The sequence below is a fragment of the Gopherus flavomarginatus genome, chromosome 13 (assembly GCF_025201925.1).
Source record: "Gopherus flavomarginatus isolate rGopFla2 chromosome 13, rGopFla2.mat.asm, whole genome shotgun sequence".
Lineage (NCBI taxonomy): Eukaryota > Metazoa > Chordata > Testudines > Testudinidae > Gopherus > Gopherus flavomarginatus.
In genome coordinates this window covers 7,754,654-7,775,382 of record NC_066629.1, presented here as the reverse complement: position 1 = coordinate 7,775,382, position 20,729 = coordinate 7,754,654, and the positions used below count along the sequence as shown (strand labels likewise).

The 20,729-nt window shown below is 56.6% G+C and overlaps 2 protein-coding genes and 1 pseudogene across 2 annotated transcripts in view; 1 reads left to right on the top strand and 2 right to left on the bottom strand.

The window, feature by feature from the left end:
• LOC127033680 (dynamin-1-like protein) overlaps window positions 1-17,399 on the bottom strand; it is a 325,175-nt gene extending 307,776 nt beyond the window's left edge. Inside the window, exon 1 of the mRNA XM_050921773.1 lies at window positions 17,312-17,399. The gene's annotated coding sequence lies outside the window, so the exon portion shown is untranslated. The remainder of the gene's footprint in view (window positions 1-17,311) is intronic.
• LOC127033549 (protein FAM3A-like) lies at window positions 1,964-6,559 on the top strand (annotated as a pseudogene).
• LOC127033679 (dynamin-1-like protein) lies at window positions 8,295-17,398 on the bottom strand. Its single transcript, XM_050921772.1, is given in 18 exon segments — window positions 8,295-8,457; window positions 8,530-8,689; window positions 8,825-8,935; window positions 9,424-9,472; window positions 9,475-9,565; window positions 9,675-9,773; window positions 10,778-10,867; window positions 11,664-11,819; window positions 12,563-12,683; window positions 12,901-13,107; window positions 13,521-13,652; window positions 13,909-14,029; window positions 14,792-14,954; window positions 15,293-15,379; window positions 15,637-15,708; window positions 16,018-16,064; window positions 16,524-16,674; window positions 17,069-17,398. Coding segments are annotated over 18 exon segments (2,016 nt in total). The 5' UTR covers window positions 17,171-17,398; the 3' UTR covers window positions 8,295-8,400.
• Window positions 17,400-20,729: the final 3,330 nt, after the last annotated feature.

Genomic DNA, 20,729 nt, shown 5'->3' with positions numbered 1-20,729 from the left:
TACTCCCCAGTCCGCTCGCAGAGCTGGGCAGCGACCTAGCGCACTGCCTGTCACGGAGTGCGGGGGAGTCTGGTCCTGCACCCCTCTTCCTGGACTCACAGTGACTCTCAGCCAGCCAGTAAAACAGAAGGTTTATTGGACAACAGGAATGCAGGTTACAGCAGAGCTTGGAGGCACAACCGGGACCACTCAATCTATTTCTTCTGGGTGTTCAGGGTGATTGGATCCCAGCTTGGGAAACCCTGAATTCCAACCACCCAGCCCAAAACAGAAACTGAACTGCCCTTCCTCCAGCCGGCCGATTCCTTTGTCCAGCTTCGCGGGAAAAAGTGCTGACACCCTTCCCCCGTACCTGGCTCAGGTTACAAGCTTAAAAATCCTGTCCCTTACCTAATGTCCTCCCCAGCTCTCCCATCCCGCACACAGACAGTCCCTACTACATCACATCTCTCCCCCCTTCGAGACTGAACTGAGTGGGGTCACTCTGCCCAGTAACCTGAGGAAGGCCCCCTCTCCAGGACAACGCGTCCGCTATCAGGTTGGCACTTCCCTTCACTTCATAGTCCTGCAGGAGCAGGCTCCACCTCAGGAGCTTGACGTTGGCTCCTTTCATCTGGTGCAGCCAGGTCAGGGGAGAGCGGTCGGTGTACATGGTGAAGTGTCGCCCAAAGAGATATGGCTCTAGTTTCTTAAGGGCCCACAACATGGCCAGGCATTCCTTCTCGATGGCTGCGTAGTTCTGCTCCCGGGATAGCAAAGTCTTGTTCAGGTACACGATGGGGTGTCTCTCCCCCTTTTCATCCTCCTGCATTAGCACCACCCCTAGTCCCGTGTCTGAGGCGTCAGTGAACACCATAAAGTGCTTGTCGAAATCTGGGTTTGCCAGAACTGGGCCACTAACCAGAGCCTCCTTCAGCACCCGGAGAGCCTGCTGGCACTGTTCGGTCCAGACCACCTTGTCTGGCTTCCTTTTCTTGCACAGCTCAGTGATGGGGGCGGTTACGGGGCTAAAGTGGTGCACGAACCTTCGATAGTACCCCACCAGGCCTGGACCTGCTTTTTGGTTTGGGGAGCAGGCCAGTCTCCGATCACCTCCACCTTAGCTGGTTCTGGCTTTCGGCAGCCACTCCCCATCCGATGGCCCAGGTAAGATACTTCAGCCATCACCACCTTACACTTCTCAGCCTTTACGGTTAACCCAGCCTCTCGGAGTTGGTCCAGCACTCCTTTAGCTTAGGACACGTGGTCCTCCCAGGTCCGGCTAAAGACGCAGATGTCGGCAATATATGCCATAGCAAAACTCTCCATCCCCCTCAGTAGCTGTTCTACCAGGCGCTGGAAGGTGGCCGGCACTCCCTTTAGGCCGAAGGGCAGGGTCAGAAACTCATAGAGCCCCAGAGGGCTGATAAAGGCCAATTTCAGCCTGGCACCTGCGTCCAGCGGCACTTGCCAGTAGCCCTTTGTCAGATCCATGGTGGTGAGGTACCGAGCGCCTCCCAGCTTGTCTAGGAGCTCATCAGGCCTAGGCATGGGGTTGGCAACATATATGGTGATGACATTGAGCTTTCAATAGTCTACACAGAACCGGATAGACCCATCCCTTTTGGGGACCAGCATCACTGGTGACGCCGAAGGGCTGGAAGACGGCTGGATCACCCCCAAAGCCAGCATGTCTCTGACCTCTTTTTCTAGGTCCTGGGCAGTTTTCCCGATGACCCGAAAAGGGGAACATCTTATAGGGGGATGTGACCCGGTCTCCATCAGGTGGACAGGTCGGGAGCCAGAACCCCATGGGGGGCTGTGGTAGCAGGGGACTGGGTCCCAGGCTGGGAGCAGGGACCCCATAGGGGGCTGGGTCCCAGGCCGGGAGCCGGGATCCCATGGAGGTGGTAGCAGGGGGCTGGGTCCCAGATACAGGGGCAGGGACCCTGCTGCATCACCTCAGGTGTCCCTACCGGCAGGGGTGGAGGGTGTCCCAGTCCCATAGGGTGAGGGAGGAGCACTCCCCCATTTAATAGGTGACTCCCATGGTCCTGTGTCTCTCAGCTCACGTTCCCCCACCAGTGCCCCCCTCCCAGGAGCCTGTCCCCCCCATGGTGGGGACATGGCACCCTTGACTGGCGTGGGAGCTGTCTAGCCCAGGGGACCAGGGGTGGTGTGTGACATGAGCGTGTCTTGGCGACCTCCCCACATCTCCCCACCCCCATCCCCAGAGCCGCGGCCCAGGAGATATAATGTGGCCTCCCGCAGCCCTGCCCCGAGCAGCGTCTCGCCTTCCGCCTGGTCAGCGGTGCCGCCAACGTCATCGGGCCCAAGATCTGCCTGGAGAATGAAATGGTGAGTTGCAGGTTTGGGGCTCAGCATGGGAGGTGAGAGAAGGCAGCATGCTAATCAGGGTCAGAACTGTGGGGCGGACCCAGGAGTCCTGGCTCCCTCCAAGCCCACTGGACTGCACACCCCTCCCAGAGCCAGGGAGAGAACCAAGGTATCCTGGCTCCCCTGTAGGTGGTGGGTGGGCCGTTCTCACCTCACTTTCATTCCAGGATAATGAGCAGTGTGAAGAACAATGTGGGGCGGGGCCTGAACATGGCCCTGGTGAATGGTGAGGTGGGGAGGGGGAACATTGTTGTGGGGCACTGGGCAGGCCAGAGGATATGAGGGGAATGGGGAAGAGGGGGGCTGCAGAGGGTAGGGGGAACTGGGGAGGGGGCATTGGGGCCAGGAAAGGGGAGCTGGTCTGGGGAAGGAGGGGGGCTGCAGCGGGACAGGCTCTGACTCTCTCTCTGGTTCCAGGGGTCAATGGGGAGCTCATTGATGCCAGGTTCTTCGACATGTGGGCTGGAGGTGAGAGGGGGGCAGCACCTGAGGATGTCGAGGGGGGAATCTTTGGGGGCTCCAGGTGGGAGACCCTGGCGCAGGGGTGGGTAGTCTGTGAGAGGCAGGAATGTGTGGGGGGAGGAGGTTCGGAAGCCCTGTGGGGCAGGAGGGCAGGGAGTCATGGGGCAGCCACTGAGGATGTTGTGGGAGGGGCTTGGGGGGCGGGGGTAATCCATGGGGGCTCCAGTTGGGAGACCCTGGTATGGGAGGTCTGTGTGATAGGCAGGAACCTGGGGGGAGGCTCAGGGGAACCCCGTGGGTCAGGGGGGTCCAGGCCTGCACTCACCCTGAATCTTTCACCCCAGACGTCAACGAGCTGCTGAAGTTCATTCGGATGCTGCACGAGGGAACCCTGGTGTTCGTGGCCTCATACGACGATCCAGCCACCAAGTGGGTGTGGGGTGCGGGACCAGTGAGGCCTTTCCCCTCTGAGGGTGCCGGCTCCCATTCAGCCCCAGGGCAGGGACTGGCTGACTTAGGGGGGTGGGAATGCGGCCTGGGGCCTCACCCCTCTGGGGGTGCTGACTCCCATCGAGCCTCAGGGCCAGTGTTGGGGGGCCTGTCTGGCTAGGGGGGCAGGATATAGGTCCTCTCCCCTCTAGGGGGCACCAGCTCCCATCCAGCCCCAGGGCGGGGACTAGCTGCCTTGAAGGGTGGGGTGGGGAATGGGGCCTGAGGTCTTTCCCCTCTGGCAGGTGCTAGCTCCCATCTAGCCCCAAGGTGGGGGCTCTGGCTGGCTCGGTGCAGGGCCCTGATCCTCCTGCTGAGCCAGGGCTCTGCCCCCCGGATGAACAAAGAGACGTGGAGGATTTTCAGCGAGCTTGGCAGCAGTGTGGCCAAGGAGCTTGGATTCCGCGACAGCTGGGTCTTCGTGGGGGTCAAGGGTGTGCAGGACAAAAGCCCCTTCGAGCAGGTGGGCCCCCCACCTTCCCGTTTCCCCCTTCCTGGGGGCCAGGCCCACTCCTCTCCCCATCCCTAGCTGATTGCCTTCCCAAGGGCAGACCTGGGGTCAGCCAGCGGGTGTCCTGTCATGCCTGCAGAGATTCCCATGAGTGGAGGCCTGGGGGAGGGGGGGATGGGTCACAGCTTTGGGTGGGGGAAGAGGCTGGGGCCCCTGGGACTGAGTGGGTGGAGAAGCTGGGGGGGGGCAGTAGGGGAATGGGTCACAGCTTGTGGGGGGAAGAGTCTGGGGCCCCTGGGACTGAGGGGGTAGAGAAGCTGGGGGTGTGGGTCACAGCTTGTGTGGGGGGAGAGGCTGGGGTACCTTGGACTGGTTTCAGCTCAGAGACTAGATGAGCCGGGGGGGGTGCCCAATGCTGGGGGGCTGTAGTGGGGGGGCTGCAGGACTCTATGCAGGGGGCTCTGTATAGACCCCACCCATGTTGTGATGAACTCTGCAATAAATGCTGCAGTAGAAACCCCTGCCTGTCTGAAAATAAGCAGGAAAAAGACCCTCCCATCCCCTCCCCAGGCTGCAATCCACCCCTTGGAGCCACCCCCACTGGAACCTCCCCCAGCACAGCCTGCTGGGATCAACCTTCTGCCAGGACCGCCCCCATATACAGCCTCCCTCTCAGGAACTCTCCCCTCCCTTTGGTTAATGAGCCCTGCGGCCGCTACGCAGCCCTCCCTGGGATCCTCCTTCCGCCCAGTATGGGAGATGGGACTTTCGCAAAGACCCACAAACAGCGTCTCCCAGAATCCACCTCTGCAGACCCCCTACCCCCCCAAAGGGACATGTGCTCCATGCTGGCAGGTGAAGAGTTAACAGGCAGCTGAGTGGTCCAATTAGCCCATCCTGGAGAGGGATGGAAGGCAGCTAATTAAGGATGAGCAGCAGCTGGGGAGGTGCAGGCTTGGCTCCTATAAAGGAAGAGGATGAGGGTACACTGGCTGGAAAGCAGAGGTGGAGAGAGAGGGTTGTGCTGAGAGCTGGAGCTTCCCCCCCCCTCCCCCCTGGTGTGTGTTCCTATACTGCTGGAAAGCCCCCTTCCATCAGTGCAGTCTCTGTCCATGCTGTGGGGTCACTCTAGTGTGGTCTGTTCCATAGACACCCCTGTGGCCAGGGTTGTAGGGTGAGCCCCTGAGGGAGGGACAAGGAATTGGGGGGGTGACCTTCATGAAGGTGGAGCTAATTTCACAAGTAATTTTATATTTTTATTTTTAAAAACAAAAATGTATTTAATTATAAAAAAATCTCCATTTTTTAGTTAAAATATGATCCTCCCTTATTTCGTGGCCCCTTCCTGGGGGGACATAGATGCCTGCAGTATTGGGAGCAGCTGAGTGGGGGTTTTGTTAATGCTGGGGGGAGGCATAAATGCTGGAAGTGCCCCCTTGTCACTCCAGCCCTTAATATTCTGTTGCCCCCATGCACTGGAATCGATGTCCCAGCACTGAAGTGGGGCAGGCTACACCAGGAATGCTGGCAGAGTCACTGTCTGAGAGCTCGTATTTGAGACAGGTGTCGGAGGGATTCCAAATGCCATGTGTAGTACAGGTTTGGTTGTGCAGGGGATGTCCGCACTTCAAACACCCCATCAGTGCCGTGTCAGCTACCTATGCCGACAGGGGGCCAGGGGGAGGTTTCCCATCGTCATAGGTAATCCACCTCCCCGAGAGGCTATAGCCAGGTTGATGGAAGAATTCTTCTATCTTAGTGCTGTTTACACCAGGGGTGGGTCAGTGTTGCTGCCTCTCTCAGGTTCTTCACACTGTAGCTGCACTGATGTAAATTCCTGGTGCAAACCAGGCCTAAGAGATTGTGGCTGGTATGCCCCGACAAGCATGCTCGCTCTCCCCCTCCCCACCCGTGGGACGCTGACTGGCAGCTGAGCTATTAACACCTGCGTAGGCTCATCCACACAACAGCTCTGGGGACTGTCTCTGCTGAGCGCCAGGAGTTCAGTGACGGTGCAAAGCAAAGGGGTGTCCGCCAGTCATGGTCCGGACCCAGGAGAGAAGAGAGGCAACGGGCTGCACCTCGTCGCATTTGAGCTGCAGGTTGTTTGGGGACATAATCTGCCCAAGGTTTGTACGTGGGGCCCAGGGCTCTGTTGGGAGCAGCCAGCCCAGCATGGGGTCAGCCAGCTCACGCTGATGTTTCCGAGGTGGGGCGAGGCCCTCGGCTCATGCAGGACTTGAGGCCAGAGACCCCCCCGCAACTTCTAGGACGTTCCTGGGGCTGCTCCTCTGGGCGGTGCTCTGTGGGGGTCGAAGTAGCTGCTGATTCTTTAGGAACTGCGGTGAGAGCGGCTGCAATTCAGCCCATGGGCAGCGATCCTGAGGTTCCGGCTGCCTCATGAAGGGCAAGGAGCAGCCGGAGTTTGAGGGAGAAGCCTGGTGCTGGGGGCCAAGCAGTGGCTGCGGGAGCCGGGAGCGGATGGGCAGCGAGGGGGCTGGCGCGGAAAGACGCCCCAGCTGCAGGTCCCTGTGGGCGGACTGGGAGGGAAACCGGGGTTCCGGGCGGAGCCGGTGTCCCAGCCCCGTCCTGACTCCTGGTTCAATCAGTGGCGGGTTCAGCAGCTGGTGAGTTGGTGCGCAAAGCCCCCCCGAGGGGACTCCCAGCCCCGGGCCAGGACACAGCGGGATCAGGTTCCCCCCCACGGCTGACAACAGGCCATGGACCCGGCGCGGCCGCCTGGCAGGCGTGGCCAAGAGGCGGCCAATAGCGCGGCGATAAAGCAGGGGGCAGCCCCCACTCAGGAAGCAGCGGTGGCTGCTGCCTCCGAGCAGGGAAGAAGGCGGGGGCCAGCGCCAGGCAGGGGGAAGCCCCGCGTGTCCTGCTGCGGAGGTGCCCCAGAGGGAGTGAACCCTGCAGGTACTGACCAGGGATCTCTGCTGCCAGCCATCTCCACCCCCCTGACAGACAGAGGCTGGGGACCCCATTCCTTACCCAGCCTGGCTAGTTATCCAGTTCCCTTGTAAACCCCACTTATAACTTTTCCTTTTCCCCTTTCTCCACATGACTCATGGTTTTATAGACCTCTGTCATAGCCCCCCTTAGTCACCTCTTTTCCAAGCTGAAGGGGCCTAGCCTCTTTAATCTCTCCTCATATGGGACCCTCTCCAAACCCCTAATCATTTTAGTTGCCCTTCTCTGAACCTTTTCTAGTGCCAGATGATCTTTTCTGAAATGAGGCGACCACAACTGTATGCAGTATTCGAGATGTGGGCATATTATGGATTTATAAAAGGGCAATAAGATTGTCTTATTTGTTATTCCTGAGACTAACATCCTGTTTGCTTTTTTGACAGCCTCTACAAACTGTCTTATTGTAGCTAAATCAGCCCCTATCATATTGTATGTATAGCCAGAGTTATTTTGTTGCCCAAATCATTTAGTTTTGTGAGATTGTTGAGCAGTTTGAGACAAGGCACAGGCTGTGGGGCTTGGCCACAGGCCTTCTCCCCTGGCAGTCAGGGCCATGGGCAGATAATGGAATTTGGGCAGGGCAGGGGCTTGTCTCCAGCTGGAGAAAGAAAGGTAAGTTGGGGATATGGGGCACCCCTGCCCCCCTTGGGAGAGGGAGAGTAGCCTGATCTCTTTCCCAGTCCTTCTGGGATAAGTTGGAGGAGCAGGTCAGGAGAAGGGCTAGCCAAAAACTCCAAAGGTAGTAATAAAATGTTTTTTAAGTACATCAGAAGGAGGAAGCCTGCTAAACAACAACCAGTGGGGCCCCTTGATGATGGAGATACAAAACTTAGCTTCAGTCTTTACAGCTGAGGATGTTAGAGAGATTCTCAAATCTGAGTTGGCTTTTGTAGGTGACAAATTGAGGAAATGTGAAGTTGCAGAACTAGTCATTAAGGTTTCTCTCAGAATGATAGTTAAGCCCAAAGCAAAGTGTGAAGAACTTTAATCATTTTTAGATTCTCTTTGTTCCCTTATCAATTTTCTACATTTCCTAGGTTCTGGTTTATGTTAAGACCCTCTTGTGTGGTTATGGTTATCATCCCTGCATTTCAGCCCAAGATGCCACCTGAAAGGGGTTGCTTAGGGCTGGGGGCATTTCCCATCCTTTATTCCAACATACGAGACTGGGCTTGCAGGTCATGCTGACAAGGACAACTACAACTGTGCACCAAGGGACAGAACAAAATGGTAGTATAGGCTGCTAACAGAGTAGGGAGCATACTGGTCCCATATGAGGAGAGATTAAAGAGGCTAGGACTCTTCAGCATGGAAAAGAGGAGACTAAGGGGGAGGGAGGGAATATGATAGAGGTATATAAAATCATGAGTGATGTTGAGAAAGTAGATAACTTTTCCTTATTTACTTATTCCCATAATAGACAGCAGGTTTAAAACAAATGCAAGGAAGTTCTTTAAAAAGCATTCTTATGAACCAGGCTGGTGCCCATACTGCATTAGCCACTCAATGAATTCAAGCTAGCTTTTTGTGCAAACAGGTTTTATTCCATAACACCAACCCACCATCATACCGGCTCAGATATATAGGCAGCAAAGAACCAGAGGGAGGGGTGTGTGTGGTGTCTCGAAACTCAGCTTCTCCAGCCATCCTCACCAGAGTTGTGTCTCCCAGATCTCAGAGATGGTCTGGCTGGCTCGCTGCAAGGCCTGATGGGAGACAGAAGACATTAGCAAAGGTAGGGTGGCAGAGAGACCTGACACCCCCCCCTCCTCCCTCACCTGGAGCAGCCCAGCAGCCTCCTTGCGCTGCTGTGCCATGTCCTCTGACTCTGTAAGCAGCATGTCCAGCAGCTGCTGCTTGTATAGCTGTCCAACCAGCTGGCTCTGCAGATGGTCCTTGACATAGTTCACCAGGAAATGCATGATTGTCTTGAGGACGCTGTGGTGGAGGGGCAGAGGTCACAAGGGCACCCATCTCAAGCCCTTTCAATTCCCCATGGCCCTTAAGGGTCCAGGAGAGGGGCTGCAGCCTCACACCTTTGTCTGTCGTTCCCCTCCACCCCCTCAATCTTACCTGTCCTGGATCCTTTTGCGCACAATGAGGAAATAGGATTTGATGAGTCTGCAGATCACCTCACAATCCCGCTGCTCCTGCTGGCTCAGCTTCCATGTGGCCGGCATGGGCTGTGGGAAAAGAGAGAGGGCATGGGCCTTCAAGGGAAAGCGGGGGGGTCCCACCACGCAGGGCCTTCTCCCAGGGATAACAGTAGTAAGGTTATAAAGCCAGGCAATCTCCAGTTCCAGTAGCACAACGCTAGGATCACACGCAAAGGTCAGAACATTCTCCAACGAGGTGGGTCGAAGCTGAAGCTAGAGACATTGAGACTGGAAAGAAGGCAGAAATCATTAAGAGTGAAAGAATGGAATGTGGTGCATTGTCCAGCACTGGCCAGCTTTTCCCTAGGAATAACTTTGGGGCAGTTCTCTGGCCTATGGGTGTTGCAGGGTGTGTGTGTCAGACTAGATGATCAAAATGGTCCCTGCTGGCCTTGGAAGCAAAGCAGCTCTGAAAAGGCGCAATGGGAGCCAGAGCACTGAGGTTGGCCCAGACACAGCTCTCCTGCTGTCACTACCCCACTATCACCTGCCTGTGTGGGAAGGGTGTAACTCAGTGTGTCCAGCAGATTGACAGCATGGGAGCGACTGGGGCTGGAATACATGGGGGCTGGGCATTCCCCTTGGGCTTCTCCTCCATGCCAGCATCCTCCACTTTGTCACTCTTCCAACGCCGGCTCCCCTCCGCAGGGGGGTCATTCTGGGGACAGCAGAGACCAGCTGGCCACGTCAAGAGGGGTGACACTGGTATCCAGTGGAGGGGGGGGGAAGAGGCTCAGCAGTGGGATACAGGAGCAGAGAAGCATTACCTTGCTGGTGCTGACAGAGGCAGACACCAGCGCTGTGTCCATGAAGTCCGGGTGCTTGGTGTTAATATAGGCAAGCTCGATTGCAACCAGATTATGAACCTGCATGGGAGAGAGATGGGAGGGGGCCCAGCATGGTGGATTCAAAACAAAACAAGATTTAATTTAAACTCAATAAATGTGATTTTTGGTGTGAAACTGTTTAAAGTAATATTGAGAGTATTGTAAGCTTAGCCCTTAACACAAGTTGCCAGAATTGTAATGGATTTTAATCAAGAGCAGTACATGCTTGCTGCTGACATCTTAAAGGACATCAAACTGCATGTCCTCTTAGGATCATAGACCTGCCAGGGTTGGAAGGGACCTCAGCAGGTCATCTAGTCCAACCCCCCTGCTCAAAGCAGAACCAGTCCCCACACAGATTTTTGTCCTAGATCCCTAAATGGTCCCCTCAAGGATTGAACTCTCAACCCTGGGTTTAGCAGACCAATGCTCAAACCACTGAGCTATCCCTCCCCCTCTTACACTTAACTTTCATTCAAAGGACATAGTGAAAGGCCTGTGTTGAACAGATCAGTTTTCAGTGCAAAACATGTTTTGCTTGACATTTGTTCTTCTGGACCCAGCACATTTAAAGGTAATTTAATTTTCTTACTTGTAATTTGTGTCAAGCTCTATTTGGATGGAAACTGGAATTCCATTAAAAATGCCCAGAAACAGCATTTAATTGTTTTTATTAATTATCTAGTTAATAACAAGGCATCATTCACCATTTTCGAATACCAGAAAATTAAACTCTGAATAAATGTAGGTTCAACTACATAATTGTTTAAATAAACGTGTATAACTCTAGTGTATCCACCTGCTTTGCAGAAAGAAGCACCACGCTTAGTGTAAAGACTATATTTAGCTGCAAATTAACATGGTTTAATGGTTATCAGCCAGTGAGAATCCAACTTTTTTTTAAAGTGCATTTTCCCACTTGCTGATTTAAATCCAATCAATCTCCCCTAGGACAAAGACTTCAACCCCCACTCCCATATCAGGCCCCTACCCTGCATGGATCCCAGATGTCCCATAGCAGCCTCCTCCCCCTGGGGTGTTACCATCTCGTTGGTGATGGGCAGCCTCTGCCGCAGGACGCCTGTCACCACCTCCACAATTGCTTCATGCAGTTTGGGGAAGCGCAGCAGCTCCTGGTGCAGGGGGTGGGGGAGAAAGAGGAAAGATCTTGGAAATGTTGAAACTTCAAAAGATGGCTATTGAGATGTGCTGGACACAAATGGGCCCACAGCTTAGCCAGAGACTGCTCCAGCTGTGTTTGATGAGTGCAGGCCAGAGGTAAAAAAAAGTAGTTATGCCACCTGATTGCATGCTATGTTATTTTACTGTCAGAGCCCATGGGGGTCAGGGAATCCAACCCCAGCTGCGCAGCACCCAGGTTACAGGGCAGGGGTCACAGAACCCCTCGCTGGTCTGGGTGGACCCCCCAAACCATCACACACACCCCAGGGGGATTGCACAAACTGGGTCAGAGCAGGCCTGAGGCGCCCAGAAGATAGAGAAGGGTCTTTGGTATCAGGTATCAAGGATGAATGTAAACCAGAAACAGACATGAGACCATAACCAGGGGGCAAAGCCAGCAGGCTCTTGGGAGGGCTCAGGGAGAAGATGGGGGACACCAGGGGCACAGCAGGTCTGGCGACAGGGGGATGGTTTCACGCTGTGTTCTCACTGCAACGCCTTTATCTGAGATGAATGCACTGTGCAGCAGGGAAAGCTGGATGGGCTCTGCTAGCCCCGGCAGAGCCCCTTGGGGAAAACGTGGGGCAAACCACAGGCACTGGCCTAAGGTCAGACACTCCCCTGGGGGGCACCTGTGTGTTATAGGTGAAGCAGGGATGGATGATGGGAGCTGGGCTGTGGGGGGAGGGGGTCCCAGGTACCCACATGTTGTACATGGAGCAGGGATGGATGATTGCGGGGGGGCACCTGTGTGTTGTAGGTGGAGCAGTGCTGAATGATGTGCACGAGGAGCTGCAGCGCCAGTTGCACACAGCGCAGGCTCGGGTCCTCCAGACCTTTGATCTGACGTTTCACCAGCAGCTCGAAGGAGACCTCGGGCATGAAGAGGGCGGGACGGGGACCCTGAGGGGGAGGCAGGGACCCCATCAGAGCAGTGGCTTCCCCAGTGGGGATAGAGAGAGAGATACCTCCACCCCCCGTCACCACCCAGCCTCATCCCATTCTCCACTCTCGTGGGGCACAGAAAGCCAGGAGGGGGCTAGTCGGTCCCAGGCAGCCGTAGCGAGATGGGACTGAGAGTGTTGTGGGGTGGGCACATCCCACTCCAGGGGACTGGGAGGGGGGCACATACACACACTCGCCCCGCAGTCCACTATGGTCTGTTACCCCTCCGTCATGGCTCGGTACCATCCCCAATGTGGTACATGTGGGGGAGGGCTCCCTACCGTGTAGAATCAGGCAATGTTATCGTACCATGCAAGGCTGGGGCATGGTTGGTAAGAGGCACCATGTGGGGGGGCAGGCAGCCACAGAGGCAGGGGTGCTCGGGCTCCAGCAAAGAAAGGGGGACAGAAGGGGCAGGGTGGTACGGGCCAAGCCAGGGGCTAGCCTTCCAAAGCCAGCTGTTCACACGCCGCCCATGGCTTTGCAGTCTCCTCTTTAGCATTAACAACAGTTTACGAGGACAGCGGGTGGCATTTGCTATGGTGCTGGGCAGGCCGAGGTCTCTGGGTACCAAACCTCATGTCGCACTGTTCAATGTGGGACAGTGAGTGGGCCATGGGAACATCTGTGGCCCATTTATTCCACCTAAATTAATAGAACAGGGGCCGGTGGAGAGGGAACTGCCCGGAGGGGTACCATACCATGGCACTGCGAATGGCCATCAGGATATCCAGCATCGTGAGCCCAGCCAGCGGGTCGATGGACTCCAACGTCCGGCCGAACGTCTCGTGGAAGATGTTGCCCAGGTGGGCACCCCCGCAGCTGGGGGATGGTGGGGTGGGGGGGAAGAGACACAGAAGAGTTCAGAGGGAGCATAGAAACAGTAGCCAAAGCACAGCCCCCCCCCCACCAAAATGGCCACACACCCCTGCCTCTCAGCACTGCCCACCCTCATGCCCCCAGACTTCTCAGCTCCCAGGTATCTGCACCGCAATTCCTGCCCTTGAGGGGGCAGGTCCGCCTCCCCCATAGCACTCACAGCTCTGAGGTCTCAATGTTCCGGGCCGTGCCCTCGATGGTGTGGCAGTACTCGGTGGCGAACTTGGTGATGATCTGCAGCAGCGTGGCATTCTTGTCCTCGATGGGCTGCCCATAGCTCTGCAGCACTGACTGATATTGGGCCGTCAGCACATTCACCCGGGTTTTCAGCTCCGGCAGGCAATCCCGGATGTGGTGCATCAGCAGCCTGGGGCAGGGCACAGGAATGGGCCCGTCTAACCCAGCCTCCCGGCTCCTGAATTTCCAGGGAATCATTCTAGCACCCAGCGCTGACAGCCAGGGCTCAACTCCTCCGCTGGGGTGACTCCAGGGTCTCCTGCCACCATGTGCTGCCCTGCTCCTCCTGCTGCCCCCCATGCTCCTGGCCACTCTCTAGCGGCACTGAGTTCTGCTAGAGAATGTCAGGTATGATACTCACCCACACCTCCCTTTCTGGTCAGTTGTAAATGGGCTCACTTCTATTCTGTCTGCTGGGGCAGCACACACCCCTCTGTCCTTTCCCTCCTCTGCAACAGATCCCTTAACTGCCCCCTGCCCAGCCCTAGTCTTCTGGCCCCAGTGCCCCTCGCCAGGGAGAGAAGAGCCCCAGCTGGCACCCACCGGTTGAGGGTCTTGGCCAGGTGCCGGGTGCCGATGCGGTTGGCCAGTGATGGGTATCGCTTCTGCAGGAAGACCTGCTCATCCTGCAGTGACTCAGTGATGCTCTTCCAAGTGTTGATGTCGTGCTGGCTCCTGGGAAGGTCGAGATAGAGTCATTGTCTGTCCCCACTCCCCCCACCCATTCCAGGCTGGTGGGGAACGTTGGGTTTGCTGCCCCCTGCAGCCCCTCCAATCCCCCAAACTTCAGCACAGCACCCCCATCCCACCACCAAAGACATTCTCCAGAACCTTCCTCCCCCTCAACTCCAGCCCCTCCCACCTCTCAGCAGACCCTCATGCCCTACATCTCCACAGCCCTTCCCCCGGACTCCACCACCCTCCTACCCACCTGTTCACCACCCCAATGATGCCCAGTTTGACAGGGATGACCCGGCCCATCAGAACGTCCATGGCGTCCGTCCCAGCATCCATCAGGTCCAGCTTGGTGACCACGGCCAGTGTGCGGCATCCTGCAGGAGGGGAGAGGGTAGGGATGATCAGGCAGGCCCAGGATCAGAGATGGAGACTTAGGCCCAAGCTACACTTACCCACCTAGTGACCTGGGTCAGGGTGTGAAACCCCAAAGGGCGACCTAACCCCCAGCACAGACACTGCTGTGCTGGCAGACCAGTGTTTCTGGCACTAGGTGGCATTCCTACAGCACCAGGAAAGCCCCTCAATCGGGTACCCGTGTCTGGGCCGGCACAGCCGCTGGAGCACACACAGTGCAGCCAGGGCAGGAGGCAGACCCCCAGGAAGTTTTGGAGCAGCAGGGCAGGGGATTCAGCCGACACAGACTCTGACCTAAGCCTGGCTTTTCTTCTCTAGCCTGGGCCCTCCGATCCCAGACTGCAAGGGTCCAACAAACATCAGCAGGTTTTGCTATGGCCGCCCTGCATCTCTCCTGGTCCCTGCTGCCTGCAGCACTCCTGGCAGGGCTGAAGTCTCCGCTAGGGACCCAAACTCCCCTAGAGTGGTGGACAGCCACAGAGAGGAACAGGGGGGCTGGAGCCCAAGGGACTTACAGGGGAACAAAGCCAGAGCCTCGCACATTGAAAAGGGGCGGCACTCCCTAAAGAGACTCTGTGAAGGCTGCAGCACCAAACACTCAGTAAATTCACTGCATCCCCCTTACCACCTGCCTCCACTCCCCCCATGCAGGGCTCACAGCCCACTAGCTCTCAGCCCCACCCATGCCCTAGGTCCCCTGGGGGAGCCCCTCACATCAGTACCATCGGGGTCAACATCCCTGGCCAGCTTGAGCGCCTCAGAGGTGGACACGTCGGTGTTGGCAGCTGTCACAACCAGGATCAGGCAGTTCGGATTGGAGACGTAGGATAGGATCATCTCCCGCACCTGGCCCTCAATGTTGGGGGGCTGGTCCCCCACAGGCACCTGGAGAGGGGAGAGAAGAGTGAGTGCAGGCTCCTGCCAGACAAGATACAGGTGAGCCCGGACTGCTGGGTTCTCTCTCCAGCTCTGGGATGACAGCAGGGGCAGGTGGGTAGAGCAGGAGGGGCTGGGAGCCAGGACTCATGGTTATAGACATCGACTGGCTGAGGGTCCATAGTTGGGAAGGTCTCCCAGTGAGAACAGGAATAAGCCAGATTTTGGAAATATCCCTTTAGCGGCAGCTTTGACAGACACCCACAGTGGGGCATTACCCCTCCTCTACCCATCCAAGGATCCCTCCCCATCCCATCCCCCAATGCCATGGGGCACCCGCCTCTCACCTTGGTGATCCCCGGTAGGTCGACCAGTGTCAAGTTCAGGACATGTGGGGAGTAGATCTTCAGATACAGGGGCTCCGGGCTGATCCCCTGCAGGGCAATAACCAACAGAGTTATAGTAGAGGGTGCTGGGAACCAGGACTCCTGGGTTCTCTCCTCGGCTCTGGGAGGGAGAGTGGAGTCTGGTGGGTTAGAGCAGGGGGGTCTGGGAGCCAGGCCTCCTAGTTCTCTCCCCAGCTCTGGGAGGGAGAGTGGGGTCTGGTGAGTTACAGTAGTGCGAGGCTGGGATCAGAACTCCTGGTTTCACACACAAACACTGGGGAGGTTTTGTCACAGGTGTTCATTACCTTGTTGGTCCCTGTCGTCCTCTCGGTCTCAGTCTCAATCTCCTGCTGGATCTCACTGAAGTCGGTGAAGGTCTGAGAGGGGACAGGGAGGCATGGTGGGCCCTGAGACACGCTCCATGGCCCCAGCGGCACTTCCCTCTGCCCCGAAGCTGACAGTACATGGACAGGGGGCATGCAATGACCCACAGCCAGGATGGGTAAGGGAGGCTGCCCCAATCTCCAGCAAAGGACAGGGATGGGTGCTGGGAATATCACCCCCATTATTCCTTGACAGACAGGTCAGGAAGGGGCATCCGCCACCCCTCTAATTACCATGATTCCCCCCTAAGACCCAGACAGGGGTTGAGGTGGCCACCCCCAGATCCCGAGCAGGGCCCCTACCTTGTGCTTGCAATGCAGGAAGGTTGCCCACTCTTCGGCCTGGGTACCTGCACGGAGAGCCAATTTGGGGTCACTCTCAGCCCGCCAGGGTGTGGACAGGGCTTCAGGGGCTTGCACAGCCCCACTGAAAGCGGCTGTTTCCGACCCTGGCTCCCCATAGGAATCATTGGCTTCAACCCACAGACATGGGCTCCCCAGCAGCAGGGAGAGAGGGAGTCACAGTGAGCCAAATATCTCGTGGTCTCACCACCTCAGCCCTTGGGGTCTCTACTCTCAACCTCCCAGAGCAGGGAGGGGGTGGGAGGCCTCCCAGTGAATGGTACTGCAGAGCAAGGGAGAGAACCCAGGAGTCCTGGCTTCCAGCCCCCCACTCCCACTCTAACCACTATACCTCACTGCCCTCCCAAAGCTGGGTTACACCCAAGGAGTCCTGGCCTCCCACAACCTTCTGCCTCCTGTCCCCTCAGCCCAGGGAGAGCCCACCATGCCTCCCAGCACCCCCTTACTTGTCTCCCCACTGGCTGCATATTGCCGCTCCTCCAGAAATGGCACATTCACCAGCTGCAAGACCAGGGGCCGCCGAGTGACAATGCCTGAGCCCCGGGGCAGGAAGTCACGACCCACAATGCTCTCCAGAACTGAGCTCTTCCCGCTGCTCTGTGAGGAGGGGAGAGACGGGGTTAAGGCTGGAAGGGACAGGAGGGTGAGGGGCAGCCAGACGTGGTGGGCAGAGGGAGAAGAGGAGCCTGGGGCTTCAGAGATTAGAGAGTGTTGGCAGGGTCTCACCTGGACCCCAGTGGGGCAGCTGGATCCCTTCAGGAAGGGAGGGATTGGAGTCTCACCTGGGCCCCAATCACCATGACCTGGGGCAGCTGGATCCCCCCAGGGACAGAAGGGTTGGATGGGGGGGTGTCTCACCTGGGCCCCAATCACTATCTGGGGCAGCCGGATCCCCCCAGGAAGGGAAGGGTGGGATGAGGGGGGCAGGGGTATCACCTGGACCCCAATGAGGCAGCTGGATCCCCCCAGGGCGGGAAGAGTGGAGTCTCACCTGGGCCCCAATCACCACGATCTGGGGCAGCTGGATCACCTCGGCCCCTACCGTGTTGAAAATCTCCTGCAATTTGTTGATAACAGGGATCAGAGTCTCCATGGCAGGGTCGGATGCGGGGCTTCTCCCTACAAGGGGACATGGGGCACCCCCTCAAATCAACCTGGAGCCAGTATAGCCCCACAGCCAAAAACAGAACCCAGGCATCCGGCCTCCCCCCGCCCCCTCAGACACGGAGCAGACCCAGGCATCTGGGCTCCCCGCCCAGACACGGAGCCGACCCAGGCGTCCAGGCTTCCCCCGACCCTCACAGACACGGAGCAGACCCAGGCGTCCGGGCTTCCCCCACCCCCAGATACGGAGTGGACCCAGGCGTCTGGGAAGGGTTTGCTCTGCTACCTGCTCTCAGGCCCCAGCTACAGCCCCATTCACTTCCCAACGTGGAAGCACTGCCCCGCCCCCCTCCGCTCTCTATTGGTCCGAGACCCCAGGAGTCCCATCGCTATTTGCGGAGGGGCCATCAATCACTGCTCAACGCCTTTCCTCTAATCCCATAGCAGGAGAGTGGCTCGGCGTGAGGGCTGAGACTGGAGGGTTATTGGCTCGTTCTCACACCAATCAGTGGGGCCATGGTCTCTGCGGCAGCCATGTTTGAAAGGGGCAACCTGAGGGCAACATTGGCCAAACAGGGCTGTCTACGCAAAAGAATAAATGGACTAAAATCCGACATCAGGAGTTATAACATTCAAAAACCAGTAGGAGAACACTTTAACCTCTCTGGTCACTCAAAAACAGACCTAAAAGTGGCCATTCTTCAACAGAAAAACTTCAAAACCAGACTCCAAGGTGAAAGTGCAGAACTGGAATTAATTCGCAAACTGAACACCATCAGATTAGGCCTGAATAAAGACTGGGAGTAAATACTACTTTATTCTTTGCCCCCATAATATACAGATTAGCAAAGAGAACTTGGTTCAAAACCCAAATTCAAAACCTCAAACTTCAGTCCCTGAAATCTGAAGCTATGTACATATACAAGAGCTATACACAGCAAATCCAAGCAAGGGCGCTCTATTGGCAACCAGACAATGCGGCTCACTAGGCTGCTCTTTATGAGTCTGGTTTTAAAAAATAAGCAGTAATACAGCATTAAAAGTAATACAGTTACAACATGACACTTCACAGTTCAGGGGAAAAAACCTCAGGCAATTGCTAGGAATTCAGTGTGAAAGAGAGAGGAGGAGGAGTTAAGGGAAAGAAAACTATTTTTAATCCCTGTTCAGGAAAAAAAGCGCAGAATACAGGGCCACTGAACTCTCACTTTAGTTAACACAAGTAGGTTGTGTCTACACATATCTGAGGAGGACTCGGACTCTGAGGGGAAGTAGCCAGGAAAACCAGCCATTGTGTAGGGGCACTAAGGTATATCCAGGGTGACACTGATGAGCTCAGAGGGGGTTATTGTTTTGCCTGATGTATTAAAGACATGGAAGGGATAAGCAGTCAGCTCGCTACCTTGTGGGCCTAAACTGGCAATTCTCTATGGCATGGTCTACACTGGGCGGGGGGAGAAGGGGAACTGATCTAAGTTATGCAACTTCAGCTACACACATACAACCAGACGGCCCTTCACTCCTTAGAGACCAGGATGTTCTTTCAGCTTTCCTGCGGCACGGGCCCTTCACATTCAGAGGAGCAAGCTGGGCACACACCCTATGGATCTGTTTTCTGGGAAGGTGTGTACAGTACACAGCCATTTAGAATTTGGCTCTTGATGTCTGTATTCTAAACCCAATTATTAATTCCTAGCCAGACAGACCGCTCACCCTACACTATGCCACACCATCCATCCAACCCCAGCCCTTCCTACCAACCCCACACTGCGCCATGATGTCCAGCTTCCCCCCCACACCTGCCCCATTCACCCACTATGGCGCCCCCGCCCTTTCCACTTCAGTCTTGGCTGGTTAAACTGTACTGGGAGATCCCTGCCACGGGCCAGTCTGTCCTCAATCCACCAGGGGTGATGGCAGAGGCCCCAGCCACCAGACCCCTTTCATCTCCAAAGGCTAGAGCAGGAAAGAGGGAGTGGGCAGGGGTCTACAGGACAGAGGAGCTGAGGGTAGATGTTCGGGGGGGGTCTACGTCAGTGGTTTTCACCCTATAGTACGTGGCTCCCTGGAGGTCTTCAGAGCATGTCTGAGATGTCCAAGGCGGTCTGCACCTCCATTTGAAATGCTTGGAAGGGTCCACAAATGAAAAAGGTTGCAAACCACTGGGTTACAGGACAGGATGTTAGATCAGGGTGGGTGTTGGGAAGGGGTTTACAAATGGAGGAAGTGGAGGGGTCATGGTATTGGGGAGGGTCTGAAGGGAGTGCCAGGGGGTCAGAGGGAGGACAGGGGGCTAGAGAGGTATTGGGGGGCTAAAAGTTGGGCTGGGAACTAAAAGAGTGGTGGTGGGGGCTAGAAGAGGGAGGGGGTGGGAGGTATTTGGGGGGCTAGAAGAGTGGGGGAGGATGGGAGGTATTTGGAGGAGGGAAGCTAGAAGAGGGAGGGTGGGAGGTTTTTGGGGGGTAGGACTAGAAGAAGGGTGAATTTAGGGGGAGAGGAGCTAGAAGACAAGGAGGACGGGAGGTATTTGGGGAGAGGGGGTCTAGAAGAGGAGGGGTGGGAGTGATTGGGGGCAAAGGACAAGAAGAAGGGAGGATGGGAGATATTTGGGGGGCAGGGGGCTAGACAAGAGGGGTAGAAAGCATTTGGGGGAGGTATTTGAGGGCAGAGGGAAAGAGAGGGGGCAGCAGGTATTTGGGGCAGGAGATAGAAGGTGGTGGGAGGTATTTGGGGGGCAGGAGTAGAAGGGGGCTGGCAGGTATTGGGGAGGGGCTAGAAGGGGGGGAATAGGAGGCATTCGGGGGCCAAGGGCAAGGCAAGGGGGCAGGAAGTATTTTAGGGGCAGGGAGTATTTGGGGAGGGGCGTGTGGAGAGCATTTGGGGGCAGGGGTAGAAGGGGGTGGGAGGTATTTGGGGAGGAGGCCGGAAGGATATTGAGGATGGAGGGTAGAAGGGAACAGGAAGCATTGGGGGGCTGGGTGGGTATTTGGGAAGCTCAGGGAGGGCCCGCAGCCGCCTTTACCTGCTCCCGTTCCGGACTGCGCCACCTCCTGCTCAAAAGCCGCCTCACGAACGCCTCAAGGTCACGTGACGCCCCTGGCGAAGCTCCGCCCCTCCCGATACAGCCAATAGGAAGAGGAAACAGAGCCCTGACCAATCGGAGCAAAAGAAAAATCACCCCCGCTCCCCTCTGTTTGAGTGCGAGGGTGGAGGCTGCCTGGCGTGATCATACACCGGCTCCAGGGTGTAGGAGGGACCAGACTCCCCCCCCAGAGTGGAGCGCGGGTGCAGACACTCAGGAGCTGGTGGCTCTTTGCACAGGCAATGCTGTGATGAGTTGATGAGTCTCAGCCTTGAGGGCCAGGTGCTCCTAATGTCACCCACCTCCCAGCCCCCCAGCTTGTCTAGGGGGCGCCTCCCTTTACCCCCCCGCCCCGGGAGCTGCGGAGCCAGTGGCAGTGGTTGTGTAGGGGGCCATGCTAACAAACTAACTCCTCGCACCAGACTCACTCGATCCTTCTGGAGGTCTTTATTCTGGTGAGGGGGAC